Genomic DNA, 19340 nt, shown 5'->3' with positions numbered 1-19340 from the left:
TTATTCAAACAGGTTCTCTAGTCCTTGTTCGGATTCTTCTCCTTCTGGTACCCCTGTGATGTGCATGTTGTTACATTTCATGTTGTCCCAAAGCTGCCTTCAAGTTTCTTCCTGCTTTTTAATTTTTTTTTTCATTTGATGATCTGAATGGGTGTGTTTTTTCCCTCTACTTTGTCTTCTTTTTTATTTTTTTTGTCTTTTTTTTCTACTTTGTCCTCTAATTCACTGATTTGGTCCTCAGCTTCTTTTAGTCTACTGTTGAATCCTTCCAGGATGTTATTTCAGCTATGGTGTTCCTCATTTCCAGTTGATTTTTATTTGTTGATTCAACCTCTATTTTTGTTGGTGTAGCTATCATTAAGGTCCTTAATACTCTCATTAATTTCCTTATACTTCTCATTCAGCTGCTTGTAATTCTCACTGAATTGTCTGAGCACTCTTGTTACCATTACTCTGAATTCTTTGCCTGATTAATTGCTTTCCTCCATTTCATTTAGTTCCCTTTCTGGAAATTCCTCCATTTCTTTTATTTGGTTGTTATTTCTTTGTCTCCCCATTTTTGCTGTCCATTTGTTTCTATGTATTAGGTCAAACTGCTATGCCTCCCAGTCTTTGTGGGGTGGTGTTATGTAGTAGATACTTTGTGAGACCAAGTGGTGCAGTTTCTTACATCTCCTGAGCTGGTTGCTCTACAAAAATCTCTTGCTTGAGTTATTTGGGTTCTCCTAGTGTAGTTGTGTCTTGAATGTGATTGTACCATTCATGGATGGAATCGCCTCTCAGGCTGGCTGACTCTGTGGCTCACCCCAGACCACATTGTGTGAGCTGTTGTGGAGGTGCTGACAGAACAGAACAAAATACAACACAACAAAATGTGAAGCAAAAGAAACATAGAACTAAAACAAGGACCCTACAGCAACAACAAAAGCTGGGGAAGAGAGAATTAGGAAAGAGAGCAGGAATGATAGAAGAAAAGAAAGAAAAAAAATATGAGGAGAGAAATAACAAAACCACCAACCAAACAACAACAACAAACCCCCACACAAACAAAAAAAGACAAAAAACAAACAACATGGGGTGGGTATAAAGGCATATGTATGTTCAGAGCTGAAATAAAGAAAATAAGAATAAGGAATTAGGAGAGGGAAAACGGTTTAAAATAAAGGAGGAAGAAAAGAAAGGCAAAAAAAGGGGGGAGGAATATGTAGGTGCAGAGCTGAAATAAAGAAAATAAGAATAACGAATTAGGGGAATAGATGAAGGAAAACAGTTTAAAATAGAGGAAGAACAGCCAAAAAAAATTTTTTTAAAGGAAAATAGAGGAGAGAACAGATAGACCCAAAGTAAGAAAAGGAAAAAAGGATGACGAGACAGCAGGAGGGAAAGAAAATAAGAGAAAGTAAAGAAAAAAAAAGGGGGGGGGGTGGGGGGAGATTGTGTGTAGGAAAAGGGAAGAGGAAAACTAGATATATGAATGAAACAATGGAGACTAGAATAATTGCAAATCAATTAAGGAGATAGTTAAAGTAGATAAATAAAAAAACAAGAGAAAGAGAAAAAGCTTTTAAAAGGGGAAAGGAAAGAAAAAAGAGAACAAAAAAGTGAAGTGGCATTCTTTTCAGCTGAGTTTAGTGCTCCATGGCATCTCCCTTTAGATCCTACTCTTCTGATGACTGTGGCTGACTGTTCTGTCTGCCAATTCTGGGCTTTTCATGAGATATTTAGGTGCTAACTAATCACTTTCAGAAATTGTCCTCCTTTGGCTTTCAGCAACCTGCTTGAAGCTCCAAGTGATCCACAGTTTGTGTCCATCTCCACAGAACATGGCTGCAAGCAGGAGGGGACAATCAGCCCTCTAAAGCACGGTTGTTAGCAGTAGCACAGGGCTGGGTCAGCAAATTTCCTTTGGTTCTCCAGGCGCAGTCTCTGCCCAGCTGTCAATCTTAATCACTCAAAACTTTGTTTCTGAATTAACTTTGAGGGGGGCGGGGTGGGGGGGAGGGGAGGTGCTGGTTCAGATTTCAAGGAATGTGGTTGGTGTATTTCCTTGTCCCAGAGCAACTCCTCTGCAAGTGGCCCAAAATATTACTCTGCTCTCGGCTGGGCAGAGATCCTTGCATGCAACCCAGTGGGATCAGCTGGAAACCTGGAGTTTCTACCAGCTCTCCCATGTGGGGAAAGTACCGTCAGGTTCCCAGGTTCCCGGGATGGTGAAGAGAAAGACCCCTCCCCCAATCCAGTCACTGAAGCTCCCTGAGACTGTTCAAACCCATAGGCTTGGCCTCTGCTTTTGTTTCCTCTGAAAAGCTCCTCTCAGGAAAAATGGCTATTTTGGTTTGGGTGCATAGAAACGACCAAATGCAGGAATCCTGGCTACTGCTTTTCTCTGTCTCCCTGCACTGCCTCCCACCCCAGCTTCTCTTTAGCACCTCAAGTCCGCACTTTCCTCCTTGCACCAAAGCCTCAAGTGAGTAGCTGCAAATGAAAACTCCTGTGCTCTGGGTTTAGAGAAAAAACAAAACAAAAAATCACAAAACTGGCTTTCTCTCCAACCAGCTCTGGTCTACGGGTTCCAGGCTCTGCTGCAGCCAGCAGTCCTGCCACCTTTCACCACTGGATGTTACATGGGCCGGGGGGGGGGGGGGGGGGGTCTCGGCTCTGGTGCTCCATGCTGTGGAGCCCAGCCTGGGTTTGGGCCTCTATCTTCTGAGAAAACAGACCCTCTGTAGCCCAGCGCTACCTCCTCTCTTGGCCTGGTGGCCTTCCCCCGCTGGGACCTGGGTCAGCTCCCCTCAAGACCTTGCCCTTTCTACTGGTCTCCAGGTGTTTTCTGTCCTCCCTTGATGTAAGTCTCCTCAGCTGGACCTCAGTTGGTAATTCCAGGTGAATATTCTCCAGTTTAGTTGTATTTCCACTCTGGCTCTGGGATGAGGTGCACACAGGTCTGCCTATTTGGCCGCCATTTTCCCTCCCTTTTGCATATTCATTATTTTCTACTCCCTTATAACTTAGATTTATTATTAGTTTAAAGTAATTCTTTATTGTTGAAAGTATTACATATGTCCCCTTTATTACCCCATTGATCTCCTAAAGCCCGCCCCCCACCCCACATAACATCCAGCGGTGAAAGGCGGCAGGGATGCTGGCCCCATTGTCTGTGTCCAAGGGACATGCACATATGCGTACAAGGTCCTTGGTTGATTACCTCCCACCCACCTACCCTCCTCCACCTTCCCTCTGAGATCCCACACTCTGTTCCATGCTTCCAAGTCTCTGAATCCACTCCGTTCATCAGTTTATTTTGTTACATAGATTCCACATGTCAGTGAAATCATGTGATACTTGTCTTTCTCTGGGTAGCTTATTTCACTTAGATGATACTCTCCAGGTCCCTCCATGCTGTCTCAAAGGGTAAGAGATTCTTTCTTTTCTACTGCTGCATAGTATTACATGGTATAAATGTACCACAGATTTTTTATCCACTAGTCTATAGATAGGCACTTAGGCTATTTCCAGATCTTAGCTATTGTACATTGTGCTGCTATGAACATAGGGGTACATACATTCTTTCTGATGGGTGTTTTGGGTTTCTTAGGATATATTCCTAGAAGTGGGAGCACTGGGTCAAATGGCAGTTCCATATTTAATTTTTTGAGGAAACTCCAGAATGTTTTCCATAATGGTTGCACCAATCTGCATTCCCACCAGCAGTGTACTAGGGTTCCCTTTTCTCCATATCCTTGCCAGCACTTGTCATTTGTTGATTTCTTGATGGTAGCCATTCTCACAGATGTCAGGTGATACCTAATTGTCATTTTAATTTGCATGTCTCAGGATCAGTGACTTTGAGCATTTTTTCACATGTCTCTTGGCCATCTGTATATCTGCTTAGGAGAAGCGTCTAAGTCCTTTGCCCATTTTTTAATTGGATTTTTGTCTTCCTTTTGTTAAGTGGTATGAGTTCCTTATATATTTTGGATATTAACCCTTTATCAGAAAAATCATTGCCAAGTATGTTCTCCCATACAGGCTACCTTTTCATTTTGTTGATGGTTTTTTTTGCTGTGCAGAAGTTTTTTATTTTGGTGTAGTCCCATTTGTTTATTTTCTCCTTAGTTTCCTTTGCCCTAAGAGATGTATCCGTAAACATATTGCTGTGAGAGATATCTGAGATTTTGCTGCCTATGATTTCTTCTAGGATTTTTATGGTTTCACGGCTTACATCTAAGTCTTTTATCCATTTTTAGTTTATTCTTGTGTATGGTCTAAGTTGGTGATCTAGTTTCATTTTTTGGCATGTTCTTGTCCAGTTACCCAACATTATTTATTGAAGAGACTGTCTTGACTTCATTGTATGCTCTTGCCTTCTTTGTCAAATATTAATTGAGCGTAATGACTTGGGTCAATTTCTGGGGTCTCTGTTCTGTTCCATTGATCTATATGCCTGTTCATGTGCCAGTACCAGGCTGTTTTTGTTTTTTTTTTTTTTTAATTTCTTTATTGATTAAGGTGTCACATATTTGTCCTCATCCCCCCATTCCCATCCCACACCCCTCCCCATGGATGCCCCAACCCCCTCTTGAACTTAACCATTGGTTAGGCTCATATGCATGCACACAAGACCTTTGGTTGATCTCTCCCCCCTCCCCCCACCCTCCCCTATCCTCCCTCTGAGGCCCGATAGTCCAATCGATGCCTCCTTGTTTCTGGTTCTGTTCTTGTTCATCAGTCTATGTTGTTCATCATTTCCCCTAGATGAGCAAAATCATGTGTCACTAGAGATATACTTATAAGAATTGAATGTGCGACGAGCAATAATAGTTATGCTGACAGGCAAATGAATCAGTCTGTAGTGAGTTTCTTTCTGGACCAACAGTTCTTTTGAGACCCAATATCAATGTCCACCAGTTCCTTATGAGTACATGTCGGCACTGACCCCTCAGCTCTGGATGGTGGACAAATGGTGGTAATGCAGGTCCGACTCCCTCTGGTTTGGTCTCGGCCGGACCCAGGGGCACGGCTTCACCTGGATCCAGGGGCCCACGGCCTCACCCGGACCCGGGACCCAGCCTCACCCGGATCCAGGGGCACACGGCCTCGCCCAGACCCAGGATTTAGCTTCACCCAGACCCAGGGGCGCATGGCCTCACCCGGACCCAGGGGCACGTGGCCTCTCCCGGGCCCGGGATCCGGCCTCACCAGGATCCAGGGGCACACGGCCTCTCCCGGACCCGGGATCTAGCTTCATCCGGACCCAGGGGCACTTGGCCTCACCCAGACCCAGGGGCGCGTGGCCTCTCCCAGACCCAGGGTCGCGTGGCCTCACCCGGATCCAGGGGCCCACGGCCTCACCCGGACCTGGGGCCCAGGCTCACCCGGATCCAGGGGCCCACGGCCTCACCCGGACCCGGGGCCCAGGCTCACCCAGATCCAGGGGCCCACGGCCTCACCCGGACCCGGGACCCAGCCTCACCCGGATCCAGGGGCACACGGCCTCGCCCAGACCCAGGATTCAGCTTCACCTGGACCCAGGGGCGCATGGCCTCACCCGGACCCAGGGGCGCGTGGCCTCTCCCGGGCCTGGGTCCCAGCCTCACCCGGATCCAGGGGCACACGGCCTCGCCCGGACCCGGGATCTAGCTTCCCCCGGACCCAGGGGCACGTGGCCTCACCCGGACCCAGGGGCACGTGGCCTCTCCCAGACCCCGGGTCGCGTGGCCTCACCCGGATCCAGGGGCCCACGGCCTCACCCGGACCCGGGACCCAGGCTCACCCAGATCCAGGGGCCCACGGCCTCACCCGGACCCGGGACCCAGCCTCGCCCGGATCCAGGGGCATACGGCCTCGCCCAGACCCAGGATTCAGCTTCACCTGGACCCAGGGGCGCATGGCCTCACCCGGACCCAGGGGCGCGTGGCCTCTCCCGGGCCTGGGACCCAGCCTCACCCGGATCCAGGGGCACACGGCCTCGCCCGGACCCGGGATCTAGCTTCCCCCGGACCCAGGGGCACGTGGCCTCACCCGGACCCAGGGGCGCGTGGCCTCTCCCAGACCCAGGGTCGCGTGGCCTCACCCGGATCCAGGGGCCCACGGCCTCACCCAGACCCGGGACCCAGGCTCACCCGGATCCAGGGGCCCACGGCCTCACCCGGACCCGGGACCCAGGCTGAGGCTGTTTTGATTATAGTAGCTTTGTAGTATAACTGGATTCTTCCAACTTTGTTGTTGTTCTCAAGATTGCTTCAGGTATTCAGAATCATTTTTGGTTCCATAGAAATTATGGAATATTTGTTCTAGATCTGTGAAATATGTTTTTGGGATTGTAATAAGGATTGTGCTAAATCTATAGATTGCTTTGGATAGTATGGACATTTTAATGGTAGTAATTCTACCAATCCATAAACACAGCATATTCTTCCACTTGTTTATATCTTCCTCTATGTCTTTTTTCAGTGTCTTATAGTTTTTCAAGTACATGTTAATCCTACGTATCTTAATTTTTTTGTTGCAATGGTAAATGGGATTGGTTTTTATTTTCTTTTTCTGAGAATTCTTTTTTGGTGTATGTAAATGCCATAAATTTCTGTGTATTTTTTTTCCCTGCTACGTTTCTGAATTCATTGATTAAACCTAGTAGATTTTTGGGGGGAGTCTTTAGGGTTTTCTATGTACAATATTATATCTTCTGTGAATAATGAGAGTTTTGCTTCCTCCTTTCCAATTTGTATGCCTTTTATTTCTTCTTCTTGTCTGATTTCTGTAACTAGCACTTCCAGTACTTTTTTGAATAAGAGTGGTGGAAGTGGACATCCCTGTCTTGTTCCTGTTCTTAGGGGAAATGGTTTTGGTTTTTGCCCATTGAGTATGATGTTCACTGTTGTTTTATCATATATGGCCTTTATCATGTTGAGATATGCTCCCTCTATTCCCACTTTGCTGAGAGTTTTTATCAAAAATGGGTGTTGGATTTTGTTGCATGCTTTTTCTGTGTCTATTGATATGATCATATGGTTTTTGTCTATTTGTTTACGTGATGTATCACGTTTATTGATTTGCGAATATTGCACCAGCCTTGCATCCCTGGAATGAATCCCACTTGGTCATGGTGTATGATATATATATATATATATATATATTTAACAAATTTCTGGATCTGATTTGCTAATCTTTTGTTGAGGATTTTAGCATCTATGTTCATCAGGGATATTGGTCTATAATTCCCTTTCTTTGAGGTATTTTTATCTGTTTTTGGAATTGGGCTAATGCTGGCCTCGTAAAACAAAAAAAAAAAGCTGGGAAATATTCCTTCCTCTTGGATTTTTTGGTATAGTTTGAGGTGTATAGGTGTTCGTTCTTCTTTGGTAAAATTCCTCTGTGAAGCCTTTTGGACCCGGGCTTTTGTTTGCTGTGTGTTTTTTAGTTACTGCTTCTATTCATCAGCTGTTATTGGCCTATTCAGGTTTTCTGATTCTTCTTGATTTAGTTTTGTGAGATTGTATTTTTCTAGGAATTTGTCCATTTCATCCACATGTCTAGCTTGTTGGCATATAGTTGTCATAGTATTTTCTTACAATCCTTTGTATCTGTAGTATCGGTGGTTCCTTCTTTGCTTTCTTTTCTGATTTTATTTATTTGGGTCTACTCTCTTTGTTTCTTGATGAGTCTGGCTAATGGTTCATCCATTTTTTTTTTTTTTTATCCTTTCAAAGACTAGTCCTTGGTTTCATTGATTTTTTTGTATTGTTCTTTTAGTCTCTTTTTCATTTATTTCTGCTCTGGTCTTTATTATTTCCTCCCTTCTACTTACTTTGGTCTTTTCTTGTTGTTCTTTTTCTATTTCTTGAAGTTGCAGGCTTATGTGATTTATTATTAATTTTTCTTTTTTTTTGAGATAGGCCTGTAGCGCTATGAACTTCCGTCTCAGGACTGCTTTTATTGTGTCCCAGAGATTTTGGATGATTGTGTGTTCATTTTCATTTGTTTCCACGAAGTTTTTTGTTTCTTTCTTGATCTCGTTGGTAACCCATTCATTGTTTAATAACACGCTATTTAGCCTCCATGCGTTTGAATGTTTTCGGTGTTTTTACTGTTGTTGATTTCTCATTTCATTCCACTGTGATCTGAGAAGATGCTTGATATGATTTCAATCTTCTTGAACTTGTAGAGACTTGTTTTGTGTCCTAACATGTCAACTATCTTTGTGAATGTTACATGTGTACTTGAGAAGAATGTATATTCAGCAGCTTTGGGGTGAAATGTTCTGTAAATGTCAATTAAATCCATGTGATCCAGTGTATCTTTTAGAGCAGCGGTTGCCAACCGGTGGTGACTGCTGCTTTAGTCACTGTTTCCTTGTTAATTTTTTGCCTGAAAGATCTATCCAGTGAAGTCAGCAGGGTGCTAAATTTCCCTACTATGACTCTATTGTTGTCGATCTCTCCCTTAAAGTTTTCTAGAAGTTTTTTTTAATATATATATTTAGGTGCATATATGTTTACCAGGGTAATATCCCTTTAGTATTATATAGTGACCTTTGTTGTCTTTATGAAGGCTTATATTTTGAAGTTAGTCAGATATGAGTTTTGCTATCCTAGCTTTTTGTTTTGTTTTGTTTTCATTTGCATGGAGAATTTTTTCTATCCCTCCACTCTCTTACTGTGTGAGTCTTTTGTTCTGAGGTAGGCAGCTTGCTGATAATAGTAATCTTGGTTTCAGATCCTTGCTATTCATTATCTTAGTACTTTATGCAATTCCCTTCTTTCCTGTAGAGTTTCTGATGAGAAATCTGGTGTCAGCCTTATGGGAGCTCCTTTGTAAGTAACAGTTGCTTTTCTCTTGCTGCCTTTAATGTTCTCTCTTTGTCTTTAACTTTTGGCATTTTAATTATGATGTGTGTGGACGTGGGCCTGTTTGGATTCTTCTTGCTTGGGATGTTCTGTGCCTCCTGAACTTTTTCCTTCACCAGATTAGGTAAGTTTTGTGCCATTATTTCTTCAAACAGGTTCTCTGTCCCTTTCTGCCTCTTCTGGCACTCCTATTATGTGAATACTAGAGGCTCGTTGCACGAAATTTGTACAAGAGTAAGCTTCCTTCCCCAGCTGCCGGCACCGGCTTCCCTCTGGCACCCGGGACCCAGGCCTCCCTCCAGCCACCAGCAAGCACTCGGGGCTCAGGCTTCCCTCGCAGCCCCAGCTTCATCTGGAAGGTTGTCCAGAAGGATGTCCAGTCTAATTAGCATATTACACTTTTATTATTATAGACTAGAGGCCCGGTGCACGAAATTTGTGCAGGGTGGGGGGTCCCCTCAGCCCAGCCTGCACCCTCTCCCATCTGGGACCCCTCGGAGGATGTCCGACTGCCACTTTAGCCCTGATCCCGGGGTTTGGGCCTAAATCGGCAGTCGGACATCCCTCTCACAATCTGGGACCACTGGCTCCTAACTGCTCACCTACCTGCCTGCCTGATCGCCCCTAACTGCCCCTCCTGCCAGCCTGATCACCCCTAACTGCCTCTGCCTGCCCTTCTGATCGCCCCTCACTGTCCCCCCTCCCCCCCCTGCTGGCCTGGTCGGCCCCAACTGCCTCTGCCAGCCTGGTCACCCCTAACTGCCGCCCTTGCAGGCCTGGTCACCCTCAACTGCCCTCCCCCCACCCCGCCAGCCTGGTCGCCCCCAACTGCCCTCCCCCCCCCCCCCCCCCCCCCCCGCCGGCCTGGTCACCTCATGCAGCCTGCTGTTCAGTCGTTTGGTCATGCCTCACTAACCCCCCTGCCAGCCTGGTCGCCCCACACAGCCTGCTGTTGGGTCATCCGTCTGGTTGTTTCGGTCGTGATGGCCCCTTGCTTTTTATATATTAGGATTATTATGTCCCTCAGCTCCCTTAAGCTGTCTTCCATTTCTCAATTGTTTTTTCTCTTTGGTTCTCTGATTGAGTGATTATTTCAACCTTGTGTTCTAATTCACTGATTCAGTCCTCAACTTCCCCTAATCTGCTGTGTATTCCTTCTAAAGTGTTCTTTACTTGTGCTCTGTCATTCTGTATTTCTGTTTTCATAGTGATAATATTTTTCCTCATGCAGTTGAGCATCTTTTCCATCATTAGTCTGAACTCTATATCCGATAAGTTTCTTTTCTCCATTTCATTTATCTCTTCTTCTGGAGAATTCTCTTGTTCTTTCATTTGGGGGTTGTTTCTTTGTCACCTCATTTTGGCTGCCTGTTCGTGACAATGTATTAGGTAGATCTGCTTCTCCTCTCAATCTCTAGTGCAGGACAGTGTCAAATGCTGTTTCTGACTAATTAGATCAGTCAAAAACTCAAAGCCTCTGGAGCCCACCCTCGTCTATAGACTGATAGGATTTTTTCTTGAATTGCCCTCAGGCAATCATCCACAGGTATGGCAAGATTTTTTTTTCTATAGGGTTGGGCAATTGCTTCTGCCTGGAGGCTAATTGTTATTCTCGGACTCTTAATGGGCCTCCTTAACTCCCCACCACAGGCAAGGTGTTTTCCAATAGGGTGTGTCAACTGTTTTCCCCTCAGGCAAGGCCGCCTTTATAGCCAATGTCTGCATGAGGATGGCCTTTGCAGCATGAGGTAATGACTCAGCACTGGAAACCTGGGTGTCTGCCTTCTGAGCTCTAACCCCAAAGCCTCTGATCCTGGCTTATGCTCACACAGCTCCAATCCACTCTGCTGGAGCACAAGGTGAGTGGCTCCACAGGGATTTTGTGCATTGGCCCTTTGAGTGGGTGTCTGAATTTCCAGCTGTCTCTCCCTGGCAGATAGCAACCCTGCTGCTTTTCACAGCTAGATGTTATGTGGGTACCCTTCTCAGTTCTGGTTTTCTACTGGGGGGCTCAGATTAGGGATCAGATCCCAGAGTTCTCAGTGGCACCACCCCCAGCTATGATATCTCTCTGGAACTTAAGTTGCTGTCTGTGGGAGCCTGGCCAGCCCTTTCATGCCTCTGGTCCTCCTACCAGTCTCTATGCAGTCTCCACTTTCAGTTATCAGGGTTAACCTCCACTGAGTCTTCCTTTAATTATTCTGGAAGTTTTTCTGTATTTTATTTGTAATTCCAGTTTGGTCCTGGGATCATGTCTCTGCAGCATCGACTTACTCTGCCACCATTTTTAACCTCATCCTCCTGTACAGCTTAGATTTACCAAATAGAGATCTATTATAAAGCCGAGGGCATATCCAGTTGTCTGGCACACAGGTTAAAACTCATGGATGTTTATTTCTGGATATTTTCTGATCACTGCTGACCATGGGTAATAAACTGAAGAAAGGAAATGATGGATAAGAGCAGAACTACTGTTTTCTTTGAACGCATGAGCACAGAATATCTTTACATTTACCTGTGTCTTCAGTTTTTTTCTTCAGTGTGTTATTGTCTTGATTGTACAGGTGTTTCATTTCCTTGGTTAAATTTATTCTTAGGTGTTTTATTTTTCATTCAATAGTAAATGGGATTGTTTTCTTAATTTCTTTTTCTGATAGTTGATATTAGTGTATAGAAGCAACTGATTTTTGTATATTAATGTTGTATCCTGCAACTTTACTGAAATTGTTTATTCTAACAGTTTTTTGTTGAAGTCTTTGGGGTTTTATATATAATGTCACATCATCTGCAAATAGAAATAGTTTTACTTCTTCCTTTTCAGTTTGGGTGCTCTTTATTTTTCTTGTCTGATTGCTGTGGCTAGGACTTCTAATACTATATTGAATAAAAGTAGTTTTCTTATATATCTCATACCTCATACTTGTCTTGTTCCTGATCTTATAGGAAAAGCTTTCAGCTTTTTACTGTTGCTTATGATGTTAGCTGTGGTTTTTGTCATATATGGCCTTTATTATGTAGAAGTACAAACCTTCCATAGCCACTTTGTTGATAATTTGTCATCTATTGTGTTGATCATACGATTTTTATTGTTTATTTTGTTAACATGGTATATGTCACATTGATTGGTTTTTGGTTGTCAAACTATCATTGCATCTTGGAATAAATCTTACTTAGTCATGGTGTATGATCTTTTTTACATATTGTTGAATTTGGTTTGCTAATATTTTGTTGAGGTTTTTGCATCTGTGTTCACCTGGAATATTTGCTTAGAAATTTCTTTTCTTGTTGTGTCCTTGTTTGATTTTAGTGTCAAGGTGATGCTGGCCTTATGAAATGTGTTTGAAATTGCTTTCTCCTCTTCTAGCTTTGGTAAAGTTTGCTAGGAATTGGTATTAATTCTTCTTTAAATGTTTTGTAGAACCCACCACTAAAACCATGTGCTCCTGGACTCTCTGTTGGGTTATAACTTTTTAATTTTAGGATTTTCATTTGATTCCTTTGTATATAATTTCCCTCAATTAATAGTCTCTATTTGATGAATCATCACCATTATGCTTTTTTTTAAGCCTTTTAACTTGGTTTCCTTTAATTCCTTGAATATTTATAATAAGTGTTTCGAAATCTATATCTGTTAATTACACTATATGAATGCTTTCAGAAATGGATTTTATTGATTGTTTAGTTTTTTGTGGGGGTTTTTTCCTGTGTATAGGTCACATTTTGGTTTCCTCATACTTTTTTTGGTTAGAAAAGTTGGCATTTAAAATATATATTGTTGGTCTTCGATGTGGACTGGGAGCCCTAGAACGGCTATATCTCCCATCAAAGCTCTTTTAAAAATGTGTTCGTTTCTTAAAATTTTAAGTATTTTCCAATAAACAAACAAATACCCTATCTAATAACGATGTAATATGGAAATGGTTGTTAATGCTATGAAGCATAATGACCGACCGCATAATGACTGGATCACAGATCAGCAGGAGGGTGGGGCAGATTCCTTTTCTGCATCTTTTGTGAAACTCTTACAGTTTTCCCTCTGGTTTTCCACCAGTGAGAGACAATGATTAATTTGTGTATGTTAAACCAATATCAGCATCCTGGAATTAATACCACTTAATCATAATGTAGTATTTTCTATATATTGTTAGATTTGATTTACTGATATTTTCATAAGGAATTCTGCATCTGTGTTATTGAGGGATATTGCTATGTTCTTGTTTTCTTATAATGTCCTTACCGGGTTTGGGAATAGGAATTAGAGTGGTCTTGTGAACTGAATGGGCAAAGAGTTGGAATACAATTATTATTTTTTTCTATATGTTTACAGAATTCATCAGTGAAGCCATCTAAACCATAGCTCACCCCTATTCCCCATGGAAAGCTCTTTAATTACAGATTCAATTTCTTTGTGAGCTATTTTTTAAAAAATATATTTTTGTTGATTTCAGAGAGGAAGGGAGAGGGATAGAAAGATAGAAACATCAATGATGAGAGAAAATCTTGGATCACCTGCCTCCTGCACGTCCCACACTGGGAACTGAGCCTGCAACCCGAGCATGTGCCCTGAATGGGAATTGAACTGTGACCTTTTAGTTCATAGGTCGATGCTCAACCACTGAGCACGCTGGCTGGGCAGCTATTCTTATTCTTAAACTTTTTCTTTCCTCGGTTTCACATATTGGGTTTTCAAGTGTTTTGTATATTTCATATAAGTTGTCAAATTTATCGGATGAGTATTAATTACATCCTCTATAGCAGGGGTGAGGAATGTCTGGCCTGCAGGCCATAGAAGGCCTGCAAAATCATTTGATCTGGCCCTGCCAGGGCATTAAGGGGTGAGTTAATTAAATGTTTGACCAAATATAGTAGGCTAATTTTTAAGTTGATATATTTGTATGGCCCGTGAATGATGATATAAATATCCAAATGGTCCTTGGCAGAAAGGTTTTCCACCTCTACTCTATAGCCTTTCAATGGCTGAAGGATCTATGGTGGTGCCCCCTTTTTTATTCCTGATATTGGTAATTTGCATTTTATTTTATTTTTTTCTTGAGCATTTCTTGCTAGGGGTTTACTTTTTGAAATTGCTTCAAAGAACCGACTTTGGCTTTGATAATATTTTTTGTTTTAAATTTTATTGATTTCTACTTTTTCTTTCTTCTACTTCATTTGGGTTTAATTATAACTTTTTAAAATAGAATCTTAGATCACTGATTTTTAAACTTTTCCAAAAAGTTTTCAAATGCATGCATTTTGGGGGCAATAAATTTACCTTGCTTCACTGCTTTATTTGTATTCCATTTTTTGTGTGTATTATGTATTCAGTTTCATTCACGTCACATATTTTTATGTCCTTTATTTATAATTGTGTTTAATTTCCAACTATTTGAGAATGTTTTAGTTGGCTTTTTTTTTAAGATTTTAAAAAATCTTTTTATTTATTTTTTAATCTTTAAAAATTTTTTTTATTGATTTCAGAGAGGAGGGGAGAGGGAGAGATAGATAGAATGATGAGAGAGAACCATTGACTGGCTGCCCCCTGCATGCCCCCCCCCCACTGGGGATCGAGCCCGAAACTGGGGCATGTACCCTTGACTGGAATCGAACCCTTCAGAGTCCATAGGCTAATGCTCTATCCATTGAGCCAAACCAGCTAGGGCGTAATTGGCTTTTTGATATTGACTTTTAGTGTTCTTTCTCTGGGGACAGAGAATATACTCTGTATGATTTCAATACTTGATATTTATTGTGGCTTGTTATACTCTTGTTTTTGTTTTTTGTTAATCCTCACCCAAAGATCTTTCCTATTGATTTTTAGAGAGTGGAAGGGAGGGAGCATGGTGAAGAGAGGGGTGGGGGGACATCGATGTGAGAGAGACACATACTTTGCTTGTCTCCCACACACGCCTGGACTGGGGCAGGGATCGAACCTATAACCCAGGTATGGCCATTGACGGAAATCAAACCTGAGACCCTTTGTCAGATGTGCCAATGCTCTAACCACTGAGTGTACTGGCCAGGGCACTCTTTTTTTTTTTAATGTTCTGAATACACTTGAAAAGAATGATTCAGCAATTGATACTGTTCCTATGAATACCAATCAGGTTGAGTTGGTTAAATAATATTGCTCAAAATTTCTATATTCTTACTAATTATTTTTGTTTTCTTGCTTGATCAATCATAGGGAAAAATTAATTGAAATTGAAATCTACAGCTGTGATTATCTATTTCTCCTTTTATAATATCAATTTTTGCTTAATGAATTTTGTTCTATTATTAGATACATACATATTTAATATTATCAAGTCTTTCAGTTGGTTCAACCCTCTTATTATGCACAGTCCCTCTTTATTCCCGGTACACTGTTTGTTTTAAAGTTTTCTTATAGCGTGATATATCTTTTTTCCAATCCCTTTGCTTTTCATGTATCTGTGTCATCATATTTCACAGTGTCTCTTGTAAACAAGATATAGTTGAGTCTTGTTTCTTTTTCAAGCTGATAATCTGACTTTTAATTAAAAATTTAGTCTATTTTTATTTAATATGATTACTAATATGGTTGTGTTTAATTCCACCATCTTATTTGTTTTATTTTATTTGATCCTTGTTCCTTTGCTTTCCCAGTCCTGCTTTTATTTTTTTCCTCTTTTATTGACTTTTTAGATATATCTATTAGTGGTTACTTTAGAGTGTGCTGTCCAATATGGTAGCTAGGAACACATTACATTTAAGTTTAAAATTCAGTTCTGCCTTACATTAGCTATATATCAGGTACCCAGTAGCCGTATATGCCTATTACTGTATTGGACAGTACAGGTCACTGCCAGAATTCTATTACCTCTCGAGAGATTAAGAACAGGATTTATTTTGAGTCAGAATTACCTAGGATTAAGTGTGGTAAGAGTAATATTCGAGTCAAAAGATATGTGTCCACTACAAATAGCTTTGTATACATACTGTAGGCCAGGCGTCCTCAAACTACGGCCTGCGGGCCACATGCGTGTGTTTTTGCCATTTTGTTTTTTTACTTCAAAATAAGATATGTGCAGTGTGCATAGGAATTTGTTCATAGTTTTTTTTAAACTATAGTCCGGCCCTCCAACGGTCTGAGGGACAGTGAACTGGCCCCCTGTTTAAAAAGTTTGAGGACCCCTGCAGTATAGGCAAATAACCTTACTGCTTTTAGCCTAGGTTTCTTTTCTTAAAACGTGGGGATAACCATTTCTGCTCTTTCTGTTTCATGGAGTATTTGTGGAAAAGAAAACTATAAATGGTACAAGTGCTTTATAAAGGCTAAAGCAGTTAAAAAAAGTATTAAAAATTGCTTGACCTAGTTTTTTGTATTTTGTTTCATCTTCTAGGTTGCTGAAAGAACTGGAATCTCCTTCTTGGTGGCCCTTTAGCTTCAAGCTTTGGAAGATGCCATCAGACACAAACTCCAGGGGAGGCTCCTCAATGGCTAGTACCAAAGCTCTTGGAAAAGAAGGAATAGTGATCAGAATTCCTGCTGTTATTTCCCAAGGAACAGAATCTCACGTTAAACCAGGAAGGCTCACCATCCTTGTTTCTGGGTTGGAAATCCATGACTCAAATTCTTTGCTGTTACACAGATTTGAAAGAGAGGATGTAGATGACATTAAGGTTCACACACATTATGAAGTTAGCATCCGCCAGCGGTTCATTGGGAAGCCAGACATAGCTTTTCGTTTGATATCTGCCAAGATGCCAGAAGTTATCCCCATTTTGGAAATGCAGTTCAGCAAGAAGATCGAGTTTTTAGAAGATGCCTTGATGCTCAGAAGCACGGGAACCTCTTCCCCAGCAGAGAAGGGCTACTCAGTCTGGCAGGCAGGTAAGTGACCATCACACAGCACAGACCTGGGAAATCTCAGTCTGCCTGTGGTATGTACTTAACATGATGCGTTGTAAATAAAAATAATTTCAGACCATTTTTCTTAGTACTTGCCAACTGTGAATCTCAAATCACTTCGGTTTATCATACACTCGAAAGCTGTAGAGGTTTCCAAGTAGATCAGAAAGGGTTTTGATGACCCTTTCAGAACAAAGAGAAGGTCTGAGTTAAGTGTTTTCACTCTTCCCTCTATTTGATTTGAGAATTAGCATTTCAGGGTCTTAACTAGCAGCAGCCCCCACCTGCTTTGCTGAGTCTCCATTCCTCCTACCAGTAACTTACTGACCCTCACTCCTGTTTTCCTTCACATTTGATTGAGATCTTCCCAGACCACCTTCCAGGTGTGTGTTCAGGTATCAGAATCTTTGAAAACTATGCAGCATAGTTTGGGTAGTTTATGGGGCATGCATGAGTTGTTCTGTAAAACTTGTTTTCTCTGTGGTGTTCTCTTGCAGGTCTCAGGTGTGGAAGGTGTAGCTGGCATGGCCAGTGGGGTGGAGTGTGGGAGGTAGGACATGCAGATATATTACATGTCCACACATCTCGAAGTTCTTGGGTCCCAGTGTCCTCCCTAGCATGGGATAAGTTATTCTGTGGCATCTTGATGGTATTTTAATTTCTTTCATTGATTGTGAGATAGAGCATCTGATGCTTATTTGCTCTTTAATCCCACAGGTTTTGTTCTGTGGATTGCCTGTTCTGTGTGTTTTGTTGTTGTTGCTGTTTTGTCTGATTTGCAAGAGTTCTTTATATATTCTAGGTTTTCATTCCTTATTGATTTGAGAGGCTGCCAGTGCTTTCCCAGGCTTACAGAAATCTTTAATTTTGCTGTGGTCAGATCCACCATTTCCCCCCTTAAGTTTGTTTGTGAGCCCAATTTAAGAAATCCTAAAGTCATAAAATATTCTGATATTTTCTAATACTAGAATTATAGGTAATATTACTTCTGTATTTAATGTGATTTTTTTTTTTTAACAAGTATCTTTGATTCCTGCATGTCTGTTAAAGTAAGAGAGATGTTTGTTACTATTCTGGTTCCTTTTCTTCTTTCTCTTAAGTGATTGGTTTTAATTCTAATATTTAACCTATTTTCCTAACACATGAATATGTTGATGTTATTCTAGATGACTTCGAGTTTCAAAAAATATATATACTTGATAACAGATCTGGTCTCATGAGAGCCAAAATGTTAGAAATGTTAATGTAAAAACTTAATTTAAAAACTTACTTTCTGGTTTTCTTTGGCCCCTCACTCAAGCAGGACTCAGAAGCTGGCCCATAAAAGAGCCAAGAATGGTGGGCTGTGGCAGCCAATGTGTCAGGCAAGGCCACATACAAGTCCAGCTGGGCAGCTGCTCTGATGCCCCAAGTTTTGACTGAGTCACCCACTGCATTTTCCCGTGGGGGAGGCCTCAGCAGTGAGAGGAGGAGGCTCTGTAGGGACAAGACACAGAACCATCAGCCACCGGTTCCGCCAGCACTGAGAACACTGCAGTGCCAGGCATGGTATTAGGCACCTATAGTCTTGGAAAAAAATGCTAAATAAAACCCACAGCCCTCTGCGGGGGCCTGATGCGGCGGGGGCCAGACATGGCGGGGATCTCCCTTTTCTGCGTCCTGCGGGGAAAGAGAGATGAACGAACCGGTTCTAAGTGGAGGCGGCCAAGGATTGAGAAATAATGGAAATAAAGAAGACGCAGAAATAGATTTAAAGCTGGGAGCTGGGTGGGATGCCATCCATTCTCTCTGGTGGAGAGGCTGCAACGACGACGACCCGAGCCACGCAGTGCGTTTGTTTTCATAGGCCCAGATTTACATATCTAGTCCCGCCCCTGCCGACACCTGGGCTGCTATGAAGTCAGAACTGATTAACATGTCCAGCCTCATTGGGGAAGCATGTTCCCAGGGCGTGGCTCTGCCTACACCCTGAGTTCAGCTGATGATAATTAAGGAAAATGTCCATGTGTCTTCCCAGGCGGTCCTCTACATCTCACCCTTTTTTGTTTTTTAAGCTACTATAATAAAAGTAAAATTTAAACATTAAGAATAAAGCTCTAATATTAAAATAATTGCAAACAGTGCCAATGCAAAAACTAAACTACATACATGTTATCATTTTAAAACTTGAATGTCAAGAGCAAAACTCTGGCTATTAAATAATAACAAAACAATGCCAATGCAAAACAACAGTAAGAGAAATCAGAACTATGGACATGTTAACATTTTTTTGCTACTAAATGAAAGAAAGTCTCTTTTGCTGCTGGTGTATATTTACTCAGAGTCCTTGGACTTGGCTGCGCAAGACTTTGCAGAAGACTGGCAGCTAACAGATGCTAGCATAAGCAGGAACAAGGTTGAAGAAGTAGCTTCCACTTCTTGCTTTTCCACAATCTGCTGCACTTCAGTCAGTAACTTCTTCAGATGACTCCATGTTGGCACCTCAGTCCCTTGCGTAGCTTTCAGTTTTCTTCTTCTTCTACTTTGCTGTCATCAGGCAGTACTTAGTCCTTTTGAATGAAGGGACACAGAAGCTTCTCTGGGTCCATTGTGGTGATGAACGTAACTCTCTGGCACCCGAATTG

The 19340-nt window shown here is 42.0% G+C and overlaps 1 protein-coding gene across 4 annotated transcripts in view; it reads left to right on the top strand.

Moving 5' to 3' along the window:
• Positions 1 to 19340, top strand: part of SNAP47 (synaptosome associated protein 47) — a 94030-nt gene that overhangs the window by 44230 nt on the left and 30460 nt on the right. For all 4 annotated transcript variants that reach the window (XM_079772070.1, XM_079772071.1, XM_079772069.1 and 1 more), the window contains exon 3: positions 16208 to 16698. In XM_079772070.1, coding sequence (XP_079628196.1) covers positions 16208 to 16698 — 491 coding nt within the window. The remainder of the gene's footprint in view (positions 1 to 16207; positions 16699 to 19340) is intronic.

The sequence above is a fragment of the Cnephaeus nilssonii genome, assembly GCF_951640355.1.
Source record: "Cnephaeus nilssonii genome assembly, chromosome: 5".
NCBI lineage: Eukaryota > Metazoa > Chordata > Mammalia > Chiroptera > Vespertilionidae > Cnephaeus > Cnephaeus nilssonii.
The sequence above is the reverse complement of the archived record's forward strand: the minus strand, read 5'-3'. Positions and strand labels throughout refer to the sequence as shown.